Raw genomic sequence first — 13,340 nt, 5'->3', positions numbered from 1 at the left:
GTGTGTGTGTGTGTGTGTGTGTAATGCTTCAACTTATTTCCCTATGAGCCCCAATTTAGACTGTATTAGGGTTGTTTTTAATCTTTAATATTCTTTTCAGAGATTCCTTCTGATTCTCATTCCTTTACTCTGAACTGGCTATCAACCTCCTTCACATTCTGCTTATCACCTATAATTGTATTTCCCCCATAAGTTATGCCATATAATTAATCCAATTACTTTTACTTAGTAACGTTTTGCTTTTCATTAAACTGTGCCTTTCACCCAATTAATTCCAATCCTCATCCTTACTCTCACATCCTGCATGCCATCCCCTCAAGTCTTCATACAGGCTGATAAAAAGAAACATCCTTCTCTTTAGTTAAATAACAACCTAATTTATATCAATGTTTTCTTTCTTTCCTTCTTTTTGTTAATCCTCACCGAATATATTTTTCCCATTGATTTTTAGAGAGTGGAAAGGAGGGAGGGAGTGGGAGAGAGAGAGAGAAACATCGATTGCCTGCCTCCCACACGCATTTCTGGGCCAGGGATTGAACCTGCAACCCAGGTAAGTGCCCTTGACCTGGAATCAAACCCCCTGGGCCCCTCAGTGGGCAGGCAGGCACTCTAACCACTTAGCATACTGGCCAGGGCCACAATGTTTTCTTTATAGATTCTTGATTACTAACTTGACTTTTAATATATGTACCCTTTCCTTAGAGTCTAAAGATTTAAAAAATGTCTTTTTTATCATAACTAGCATCCAGAGCTACACTTTATTCATTCACCTCTCTACAAATCTTCTTTTAATTGATTTTAGAGAGAGGAATGGGGGGGGGGAGAAGGGGGAAGGAGGGAGGCAGGGAGGGAGAGAGAGAGAGAGAGAGAGAGAGAGACAGAGACATAACTCATTGCTTCACTTATCTATGCATTCATTGGTTGATTCTCGTATGTGCCCTGACAGGATTGAACCCACAACCTTGGCGTATGGGGATGACGCTCTAACCAACTGAGCTACCTGGCCAGGGCCACTACAAATCTTAACTATTTAAAACTCTTATCTGTCACCAATACTTATATGCATTTTCAGAAAAATATTTATAGCCTAAATTATTCTCCTCTTCTGAACTTTTAATGCCCTTGCTTTGTCTTCTGTTTATTGATCCTTATAGATAATTTGCATAGCTGGTTTCTTCTTAGTCTTTTGGTTTAATTAAAATATGACCTCTTCAGAAAAAAATTTACTAGATTACTCTATTTAAAAGAACTCCTTCCCTACCCAAGTCATAATAGGCTACATAAGGAATTTTTTAGATTTTATTTTATTGTTTAAAGTATTACAAATAGTAGTGCATATGTCTCCTTTTTTTCCCCATTGACCTTCCCCCGGCCTCCCCTACCCCCCAGCACAAATACCACTTATAAATATCTACACTTATCTTGGCCCTGGCTGGTGTGGCTCAACTGTTACAACATCAGTCTGTAAGCACCAAAGGGTCTAGGGTTCCATTCCCGGTCAAGGGCAGGCACCTGGGTTGCAGGTTCAATCCCCAGCCCCGGTCAGGTTACATGTGGGAGGCAACCAATCCATGTGTCTCTCTCACATCGATGCTTCTGTTTCCCCCTCTCTCTCCCTCTGTCCCTCCCTCCCTGCCTTCTCTCTCTCTAAAAATCAATGGGTAAAGACTAACAAAAAAATAAAAATAAAACAAACCTATCTTGTTTAATGACTATTTACTTTCCTAATGATATAAGTTTTTATGATGAGAAAGACTTTGTCTGTCTTTGTCACTATTACGTCCCCAGTGCCTAGAATAAGACCTGGCAGTAGATATTTGTTGAACAAATGAATTTTTAGAATGTGAAATACTTTTATGTCACTGAAATAACCTTCCCTTTATATAAGCCAATCATGTATATAATAGTTTAGTATGCTGTTATGATACCTAGAGAATGACTTGGGTCTAGTATAGCCAAACAGATTATTTGAGTATTTTATAAGGATACTAGAGGTCCGATGCATGAAATTCATGCAAGATTAGGCCTTCCTTCCCCTGGCTGCCGGCACCAGCTTCCCTCCAGCCACCGGCAGGCACCTGGGACCCGGGCTTTCCTGGCAGCCCCAGCTTCGTCCAGAAGGTCATCCGGAAGGATGTGTGGTCTAATTAGCATATTATGCTTTTGTTATTATAGATTTTAATAGTTTCTGCTTTAGATTGTTATTTCTATCTTAATCAAGACCCATTTTCATTATTTATACATTAAACCTGTAATTTACTATAATTCTGAGCAATATGTATGTTGTGTATTAAAAAGATCTTAAGAGAGATTTGAATAGTTTGAATAATTTATAAAATGTTAAAAATATCATTTTGGCCACCTGCCATACACTTTTTGAAAAATTTCTCTAATCTTTAAAATAGCCCTTCAGTCCTACATGAGAAAAGTGGTAGCTCACCCTTCTTTTGTTTGTTTTCCTTTCTAGGCATTTATTTGCTCACTCTTAAAATAATTTTTTTTTAGTCTTGGCAGGTCATTTGTTTTTATTCTTCTGTTGATTGAAAGTAAATACACACACACAAATGATCAATTCTCTTTTACCAATGAATAGTTAAGATCACACAGGCCTTTGAATCTCATACTTTTTTGCTCACCAACATGTTTCTTTATAAGGCAATAGAGAATAAAGCATAATCTGTTCTTCAAAGGAAGCACAATATACTTTTTTAAAAAAGTATCTAGAATTAAGTAGTTTGCCTTATTTCTGGTGCCACAAATAAGTAACGAAACTGGTAGTAAGTACAGGCTAATGCTCAGCTCTACCATTAAAATTGTTTTCTCTCTATTTTTAAACAAATAGATAGGGGTAGATTATCTATTCTAAACCCTTTAGCAGTTCATTGTTTATAGATTATTGATATATTAAATTTAAATTCAAAACCCGTGATTTTGCTAAAAACAAGCATAAATCATAAGTAAAGAGCTACATAAGTATATTTGTCTGTTAAAATAAACATTTGATATAATTATTTTTGTAGTAATTAATTAAGAGCTACCATTTTTTGATTATTTAGCCTGGACAAAACTCTGCAATAACTTCTTTACAGATATTATTTTCAAATTTTTCCACATTACAAAAATACAGAGTATTTATAACTATAAATCCTCAGGTGAGGACTAACTAGAAAAATAAAAATATTTGTCACATGAAATAAAGTGTAAGAAGAAAAAGCATAAACATTAATAAAGATCACTAAACTTGATTATGACTTTCAAGGGCTACAATCAATGTTTTTAGGTGCTTTATAATGTGTGATAACTCCATTCCTCAGTGACTATACTAGGATCCATTAACACAAATGAAAATCCTATGATTGTGGTGTAAAACATAAACATACGCTTCAATTTAATATGTCAGGGAAAAGATTAACCTTATGAAATTATGTTTCCATCACATTTGGGTTGAATTATTAATAGCTTGTGTTAACGAGAAAAATATCAAATTATTCAATAGAGATGTCATAGCTTAAGATTTCTATGAAATCTTAATGTCAATATTACATTTTATTGGTCACAAATTCCAGTAAGGTTTTGAAAAGCCTTAACTTCCTGTAACTTTTACTAAACAAGTGAAATCCATTCTGCGTTGCTTGTTATAAAATTTACTCCTTTCTCTTCTAAAATTAGTTCCTCTTCCCCCCCAGAAGCTCTTATTACCTTCTCTATCATTCTTTCTTTAATTCTTATTTCCTTTGAAACAGAATGCACTTGTCTTCATTTATTTCTAGGCTTAGGAGAATGTGAAACCCTCAATTCCAGTGTCAGTTAATACAGACCTAGTCCCAACCTAACAGTGTTAGAGGCCTACAACCAGAACTGAGAAAACTCGCTCTTCAGCTTCCTCATGCCAGGAGAAAAGGCAGTGTCCTAGAGCGGCAGCTACTACTGCGGTGGCTGCAGTTGCTAGACAATCATTTACTCTGCAAAGTGTTCCCCCTGATATTTCCAGGGCCCACCTGGCACCATACATAGTTAGTACCATACTAGAGGCCCGATGCATGAAATTCGTGCAAGGGACTTGGCCCCGGCCCCCGCCCGCCACCACCATGGCAGGGGGGCCTCTGCCGCCTCTGCCTTGGCCCCCGCCCGCTGTGGTTTTGTCCAGAAGGAAGGACGTCTGGTCTAATTTGCATATCATGCTTTTATTATTATAGATTATTCACTATATTTCCTATGCTATACTTTACATCCCCATGACTATTTTGTAACTCCCAATCACAGTTTTTATTTTTCCCCTAAAACTTATGTTCCCTCTCAATAACATGTACCACCATCTATCTAAACATTCAGTCACCTGAGATTTTTATCTTATTCCTCCTTTCCCTGCATTGATAATATCTAATTTGTAACTAAGCCTTTAAATAACTTCTGATGTACCAATTGCCTCTACTGATACTTTAATTCAGCTCATTATCATCTCTTAACTGATGGATGAATTATCCTCATAAATTATCTTTCTGCTTATAGTGCACAGGTACATTTTTTAAAATATAGCTTCTAATCGTTCCAGAAAGAAACATCTGATCTTGTTCCTCCCCTACTTTATGCTTCAATAACCTACACCATCTTCAGAAACCCTCCCTGCATACTTTTCTGAACCTGTTTGAATTACTTTGCCTATATCATTTCTTCTCCCTGAAATGCTTCCTACACATGAGGCCAATATCTTTCTAGTTTTTAACATTCAACTCAAAGGTCATCTTTTCTATGAAATCTTTCTTGAACTAATATCCACCCTTTTCAGGTGGAAGTGACCACACTTTGTGACTCCACTAATATATGTAAAATGTTAAATATATAGATATATAATTTCTCATTATACCTGTAATATTATTGTGTTTACTTGTTAGACTCACATTAGAAAAGCCCACAAGAATAGGGGGCTGTATTGTGCCCTGTTATTTCCAGCACCTAGAACAGTACCACACAGCAGGTGCTTAAAAAAATGACTGTTCAATGGCCTGGCTGGTGTGGGTTGGTGGTTGAGCATTGACCTATGTACCAAGAGGTCACAGGTTCGATTCCCTGTCAAGGCACATACTGCGGTTGAAAACTCCATGCCCAGTAGGGGGCATGCAGGAGACAACGGACTGATGTTTCTCATCAATGTTTCTCTCTCTCTCTCTCTCCCTTCCTCTCTCTCTAAAAATCAATAAAAAAAAATTTTTTTTAATGAGTGTTAAATGAATGTTCAAGTTTTAGTTTAAGTGTTACTTCTTCCATGAAGCCTTTCTGGCCATCTAGTTAAAACAGATTTTATTTGACTTTATACCTTTGTTAGAGTCACCCACATTGGCACACAAACATAACATGTTACCTGCATATTTTAACTTCTCAATGATACTGATAGCTTAGGGCCTGTAGGTCTTTCATATTTTCCACAGTTTAGCACATTGCTGAACTCATGATAGAAATAAAATATTTTTGTTATTATGTAAAAAAAAAAAAAAGTGGAGCACAAGTTTTAAGTCTAAAATAAGTTGAAGAGCAAATTATAATTAACTTATATAATCTAGTTGATCATATATATATATATATATATATATATATACATATATATATATACACACATATACACACACACACATACACACACACACAGTTATGGGGGAAAATCTATATATAACACAAAAATTAATCATTTAATTTTCATCCATCTAACTGGAGCAGCTGTCCTTAAAAGTTGACTATACAACTACCTAAAATGAAAATACCTAAAAGAGTTTAACATTTTGTTATATTAGAAGAGAATGCAAAATTAAATTTAAAAAATAGTAAAAATTCCTAAGGTAAGTTAGCTAAATAGAAAAGTAGCAGAGAAAAGCAGTAGAAGAGACAGACCTGCATGCCTTCTCCGGGTGGGGTCCACGTCTTCTGTGGCCACATCGTGTGATGACAGACATAGACAAAGGAGATGGGTGTGAGTGGATGTACTCAAAGGGTAACAGTGACTCTCAAGGAAAGAGCCCGAATCATTTTGAGAAGGAATCCTGTGCAGAATGGTAGGAAAGATGTAACCAAACACATACTATAAAAAAAGAGGAAGGACTGATGATGAATTGGTTAAGCTACTATGGGTTAGTAGGATCAGAGAAGTAAAGTTAGTGTAGAGAAAAAGAGGATTCAAAAGGTTATAATTATTTGTGGACAGCCAATCCTGATCACTGGTGCTGAAGGAAGAGGCCGTGAATAAAAACCATGTTACTTGTGTGACCATATTGTTTAAGGCGTTACTGAGTCCATTTAAGATCAGTGAAAATGCTTTTAGGGTTTTTAATTATCATGTAAGGAATAATATTTAATTGAAACATCTTCAAAGAGAGCAATAAAAATAGTTCCAACAGATTTTTTGCTTTTTAAATTTCCCAAACAGATTAGTGCATGCATGAAAATAAAGTACAGTCATCAGGCCAATATTTACTAAATTACTTCAGTACAGCAAAATATTATCATAAAAATATGATGGAGAGTAACAAATATAATAAAATTCCTATAAGAAGAGTAGCTGAAATATATGGCTTTATATATATATTAAAAATTCAAATTAACCTTCAAATTAGGCAAATTTTATTGGATTGGATTCCCTTATAATGCTTATTTATTAAGAAAGTTCTTATAGACACCACATCGATTACTGATGTTTCTCTCTTCAAATCTGCCCATCCAAATCCAACATCTACTATCTACTATAACAGATATGGCACACATTTTGGAAATACTTTTTCCCCATTGGCAGTAGAGAAGTTCAAAAGACTATTTTAAACAGTGATTGAAAATAGGAAAGGTCTGCTAAATCCAGCATTCAAAAAAAAAATTCTTCCAAAGATATTAGTGAATTAGTATTAGTATGATCGACACATAAACACAACATAACAAAACCGAAATCTCCTATTTCAATTATCTATTTAGTTTTAAATCAGGTACCACAAAATTCTTAAATAAAAACACCACATTCACTTCTGCAATAGTTGTATCATAGTTTATAGAAGACCATCTTGTATCAAACTGCACTTGGTAATTTTAACTCTTTAGAGCATTCTTTCCTATAACAAATTTCTCTCTTTTCCTGAATATTGAGAAAATGAAAACTTTCCACTAGGAAAACGTACATGACCAAAATGCTTTTCTTATGAAAAACAGGAATCCTCGTATGAATTATAGAGAACTGAAAAAGATAACACATTTTGAAACTTAATAATGTAATTTTGATTATTATACAAGCAGATCTTTGACCTATTCATAATGAGACACCAAGTCTCATCATAATTATAGTACAACCCAGACTCTGTTCATAGGAGTGACAACTAGAACAGTACTGTCCTCTGAAATGTACTCATACATTAATATGATATATGCCATATTTTTTCCATCCCCAGTCCATCCATTTCTCAAAGAAAAGGTAGAAAATCAGAGATCTATTAATATCATAAGACAGCTGAATTGTATTATATCTTGCATTATTTCTCCTATGCAAAATTTCGCTACAGATATATTTATTATACTACTAAAATAGTTTCCTCACATGTTAAAATAAAATTGGTTTAAAGTGGATAAAATAATTGCTTATACATATTTCATCTCTAAGAAAACATTTTTTGGTATAAAACATAAAAACAACAAATATTTCTTTCTCTACCTACTATTTTCCTGTATCTTGGATTATTGTATAATGGCGCTGCAGCAATGTTTTCCATGTTATATGGATTCAACACATTCAAAATTCTTCTCAAACCAATCATTAATTTTAGAGAATAACGGAGACACATAGAATTCAAGTGACTTACCCAAGGTCACAAAACAAGTTCAGTGGCAGAATCAGAAATAGACAGAGGTCTCCTGATTACAGGCCAATTTTCTTTCTACTAGATGCTATATGTCCCAACAAAAACGTGAAATAGAACGTCAAACAAGGAAAAAACAAAAAAATATTCTCATGGTGATACCTGAACTTGACATTTTATTATATAGTATTTAATTAGAATGTTTTTAAAAAGAAGTACATGCTACAACTATGCAAGTAATTCACCAATGCTTTTCCTCTTTGAGGAATATGGTAACACTTAGCACCAATAGGTTAACATTTTAAGAAAATTATACAAAATTTTTATTACATCAAAGGATGAAAATGCAAGATTTGACAATGATCTCACTACCAACTGGAAGTGCCCATTAAATCATTTCTCCATCATTTATGTGATAGGATCCATTAATAGATCTTAACTAGTCTTATATAAAAATAATTTAACTTTAATTAGCAAGTATAATATTCATTTAAATCATAAAATCTCAATGTATACCTTACAGTTATACCAAATATATTAAAAACTTTATTTGGATTTCTTGTATTCCTGTGATTAGCTTTTATTATAAACTATTTGTATTAAAACAGCCTTTAAAAAAAGAAGAAGAGAAACATAGTCAACTAATATTATTTGAACAGCCATATCTTATTTAAAAGGCAATAAAATATAAAGACTTATTTCACGGATGTTATTGTAATGAATAACAGACTTCAGTGAACCTTAAGAAGCTAAGCGTGCCCCTCCACTCCTCCTATCACCCCACTTTTCCTTAATCGTTACTTTGCCACAAACATTCTACTTTTCAATGCTGTTAATGGTAGTTCTAATGGGAACTCTTTCCAATGGTTCATTTAACCAACAACCGGTTAGAGCCGTGGTCGGCAAACTGCGGCTCGCGAGCCACATGAGGCTCTTTGGCCCCTTGAGTGTGGCTCTTCCACAAAATACCACGGCCTGGGCGAGTCTATTTTGAAGAAGTGGCGTTAGAAGAAATTTAAGTTTAAAAAATTTGGCTCTCCAAAGAAATTTCAATCGTTGTACTGTTGATATTTGGCTCTGTTTACTAATGAGTTTGCCGACCACTGGACCGTTAGAGTGATTAAGGACAGTAAAAGAATACCCTCTCTTAGGTGTCCATTACTGTCAGATATAACATCTATGGCAGGATATTAGTTTTAGACTTAAGAATTATAAAGACTTTATAAAGGAGAATGCCCAGTATTTTGTTGTTGTTGTTGTTGTTCATTCCACCATATGAACTACAAAAGAGAAATAAAATATTTTCATATAATATACTGAAATAGATGACATTTATAAAGTATCATAAATAACTCAAGTAGTATTTCATCCCTTATAGCAAGCTATTTTTGAACAAATATTTTAAAATTTAAGGTACCATCAAGGTGCAAGCTATGAAAAGAATGGGCTTTTAATCAAGTAAAGTAGTATAACATATTTTATATATAAGAAAGTCGTCTGTATTGGTCTTTCCAATAAAAACAATCTACTGAAGATAAACAGATACATAAAATAATCAGTGTCATTAAGATACTTGGTTAGCTCATGAGAATTAATATAATGTTGATTTTATATAAAATTGTGTGAACCCAAAATTTTCCCTCGTCAGTATAATGTATTAAGTTCAAACAAAAATAATAATCTGTAATCAACTTAATTTAAAAAGGCACATACAAGGGGCATGTTTATCCATCAATGCCGTCTTAACAAGGGTGTATGACACTATCTGAAACTTTGTTGATTGGCTCATGTTCCCATTTATCAACGTTTACAACAGACATACAATTGGTCCTACTATCAGATTTAATTGCACTTGAGTAAACATACGTCCTAAAGGACCAAGCATTTGTTGAAAAGATTCCTAACAATGAAAGAGAAGCCTCAAGACTTTAAGTGTGTATTAGCATTCACACATTATTAAAAGTTGATCATATAATGACACTTTTTTAAGGTCATAGGAGTCTTAGATTGTTTACGTTCAGATCAGGAACCTTTCAAAATGAAGCCTAACTTAGTAGGAGCCTCTACTTAGTAGGAGCCTCAAGGATACAAAGATCAGGATAGACCTAGAATATAAAACCCAAATGTTTGGCAAGTTTACTTATTTCAAACCAAAACTTCTCTACTGTGACAAAAATCTGTTGAAAAATCCCTCAATCCAAGTATTTGAATTGACTATTAAAACTAATTATAACTATCCATAATTGTCAACACCATAAAATTATTGAACATTTATGATAAATTATACCTATTAAAATAAGCAAGGTACACGATATTTAAAAATATTTCCTTATTTTTATAAGCTTGCTAAAAAGTTTATCTTTTAAATGTCTTCTTTTCTATTCCTAAGCTGTTTTTTTTTTTATTCTGTCCTTGAAGTCTGATATGCAATGCAATTTTAAACACAGCAGGAAAACAGAGCATGTATTGAGGGAGTTTAAAATAATTAATTTTCCAACTGCAGCGCACAACCTATCATATGACAGTCACTAAAGTACAAATTTGGCCTTATAAATTTATCTGTATGTTCAGAGGAAACTGAACCAACTTTAAATGAGCAATTAAACTCATAAATCATGAATTTCCCTTTACTTACAGGAAAACATGCTTGTTAACAAAGAACACTGTATTTATGTCTAAGGATGTCGGTAGATTTAGTTACAAGATTCTATCAGTTAATTTGTGTTGTACAAAATATTCACTTTGTTTTCCATCAATATTTTTCCATCTAAAATAAATTTATTCTATAATAATCCAGAAATAATTAGAAATTACCAACATCTTAATATTGACCAGGGACAACCTTAATTCTTCTTTCCAGGCTAGATGGTTCATATTAGCATCTAATTAGAATACTGATTTAGACTGACATAAATCATTTTTACTTTTAAAATATATCAAACTATTCAAGAATAAAAAAATTACATCCGTTACATCAAAATACTCAAAAAAATTTAAAGCATAAAATTCACTAATAAAATGCATCTTTGAATATTTACTTTTCCTTAAGATAAATTTTAAAAGTATCATTTTAAAGGTAAAACTAAGAAAAAAAGCCCCTACCTTCTCTACAGTTATAGATCTATAAGAAATACAACATGGAAAAGTCAATTTTGAAAAAGTAATGGTTAATATAATGTGTCCCCAAAAATGTATACACACACTTGGAATAATTATAAAGGCAATGTTTATAAAATACATTTAAATTTCAAAATTGAGCTATGAGCTGTAAAATTGTATACACAGTTTTTGAAACACCCTGTATATTAAGCAAATCATATAACGCTAAACCTAGTGACTTAAGCACACAAGATGTTATAGTAAGTAGTAGAACATAGCTCATGGCTTTGAATATTTTCAATTTCTAAAATACTATACAATCAACACAGCAACTCAGCAAATTGTTTCACTGCCCTCAGTCTTCCAGATAAACATACTTTCCAGAGAAGATAAAGCAAGGTAAGTTACGCTGTCATGGCTCAGGGTAACTACAGTAAGGGTAGCTAAATTAATTCAAGATTTTCCTAAATGTAGCATATCTTACACTTAGGAAATAATAATTCAAGGTGGATTATTCTTTCAATAAATAGAAGCAGTTAATCTTCAAACAAACTAGAAATCATTTAAATTTATCTCAAAGTAGATTCTGAACTATTTAGTTCCTCTCACTTAGAGCAGTGGTCGGCAAACTGAGGCTCGCGAGCCACATGCCGCTCTTTGGCCCCTTGAGTGTGGCTCTTCCAAAAATACCATGGCCTGGGTGAGTCTATTTTGAAGAAGTGGCGTTAGAAGAAATTTAAGTTTAAAAAATTTGACTCTCAAAAGAAATTTCAATCGTTGTACTGTTGATATTTGGCTCTGTTGACTAATGAGTTTGCCGACCATTGACTTAGAGGAACTGAGAAACTGTATATAAAACATTCATTCAACTAACTAGAGTTAGTTTTCTTACCAGACATTTTTGTAGGATAAGTTTAGAAAAACATGAGATAAAATACACAATGGAATACTATGCTGCCATAAAAAAGAAGGAATTCTCATCATTTGCAGCAACCTGGATGGAATTGGAGAACATTATGCTAAGTGAAATAAGCCAGTCAATGAAAGAAAAATACCACATGATCTCACTCATTTATGGATAGTAAAGAACATTATAAAGTGATGAACAAAAAGATAGATACAGAGACAGTAAAGCATCAAACAGACTTTCAAATTACAGGGGGAAAGTTAGGGAGAGGTGGGGGAGATATGAAATCAAACGAAGGACTTGTATGCATGCATACAAGCATAAACAATGGACGCAAAACTCTGGGGGGTGAGGGCATGTATGGGTGTGGGGTGGGGGTGGGGTAATGGTAAGATATGTACACATATAATACCTCAATAAAAAAAAAAATTAAAAAAAATAAAATATTTTATGTACAAATGTGCTCTTTTCTCAGATACATTTCTAATTACTGTAAGAATAGCTAAAGTCAAAGTAAATATAATAAACTTCAATAAGATTACAGTTTGTTTTCAATGTTTAATAACATTGCATTATTATAGACCATAGGATTCTACTTTAGAATCAGATTGCTCATTGAAAAAAGTAAACAACAGCTTTGCCATCCTCATGCATCCTTGATTTGCATGAAGAATGTTTTGTTACCTTTATGGTCTAACAATATCTAATCCTCATTCCACATGAGGAAGACATTTAGTGATTTACTCTAAACATTATACATAACACCTGGGGTTTAAAATCACTTGATTTTAAATAAGCCTGTATTTTATGCTTGCACCAAACATATTAACACCATTATTTTTCCCAGGAATCCTCATCTATACTGCTTCAGTCAGAGGCCCTGAAAATAAGTCACCTCTTTCACTGGTTATCTTCTTAGGACAGAGTAGTTCAGAGATGTCAAGATTTTTCTTCAAAATAAGTCCATAATACTTAAAGCCCATGCAAATATTGGTTGACTCACTTTCTAGTCAATATAATGCCCCTTAGCCCTTCAGTTCTATAGTGTTATATTTAAAATAAAAAATACAAGTGATCTTTTTACTCTTAGTATACATCATAAAAATGGTGTCGGATTACCAGGTAATCTTATTGCATAGCCTTTCATAACACAGCAAGAGAAAAATACAGCAATATATGCTATTGACACAGAGCCAACCTTGCATCTCAGGTTTGGGTTTAAGTCCTCCCAAACTTTTTCTAATACCACAAGTTCCCTACAACAATCCTCTGATGACAATCATTTGACAATTAATGGATTCAGTGAATAAAAATTATATTTTAAACAAAGATTACAATGAATAGATTTTTAATATCATACATGTACTCAAATATAAAGTAAAGAATGCCTCCAAACAAGTCTCTGTAAAGCCAAGCTTATAAACGTTATTGAAATGTAATTTGCCCACCTCACGTCCCACTATTTTCCTCTTCTTTTATCAAAAGTTCCAATAATTAAGCATATTCTATAC

The 13,340-nt window shown here is 33.4% G+C and overlaps 1 protein-coding gene across 39 annotated transcripts in view; it reads right to left on the bottom strand.

Annotated features, from left to right (window-relative positions):
• The window catches only part of RIMS2 (regulating synaptic membrane exocytosis 2), a 357,229-nt gene that overhangs the window by 116,301 nt on the left and 227,588 nt on the right, over positions 1-13,340 (bottom strand). For 11 of the 39 annotated variants that reach the window (XM_054708317.1, XM_054708319.1, XM_028155981.2 and 8 more), the window contains one exon: positions 5,884-5,916. The exons of 26 other annotated variants lie outside the window; for them this stretch is intronic. In XM_054708317.1, coding sequence (XP_054564292.1) covers positions 5,884-5,916 — 33 coding nt within the window. The remainder of the gene's footprint in view (positions 1-5,883; positions 5,917-13,340) is intronic. 2 more of the 39 variants (XM_054708316.1, XM_028155992.2) reach the window with 1 other exon arrangement.

This window comes from Eptesicus fuscus, chromosome 19, assembly GCF_027574615.1.
Source record: "Eptesicus fuscus isolate TK198812 chromosome 19, DD_ASM_mEF_20220401, whole genome shotgun sequence".
Lineage (NCBI taxonomy): Eukaryota > Metazoa > Chordata > Mammalia > Chiroptera > Vespertilionidae > Eptesicus > Eptesicus fuscus.
This window is presented reverse-complemented; position numbering and strand designations above follow the sequence as displayed.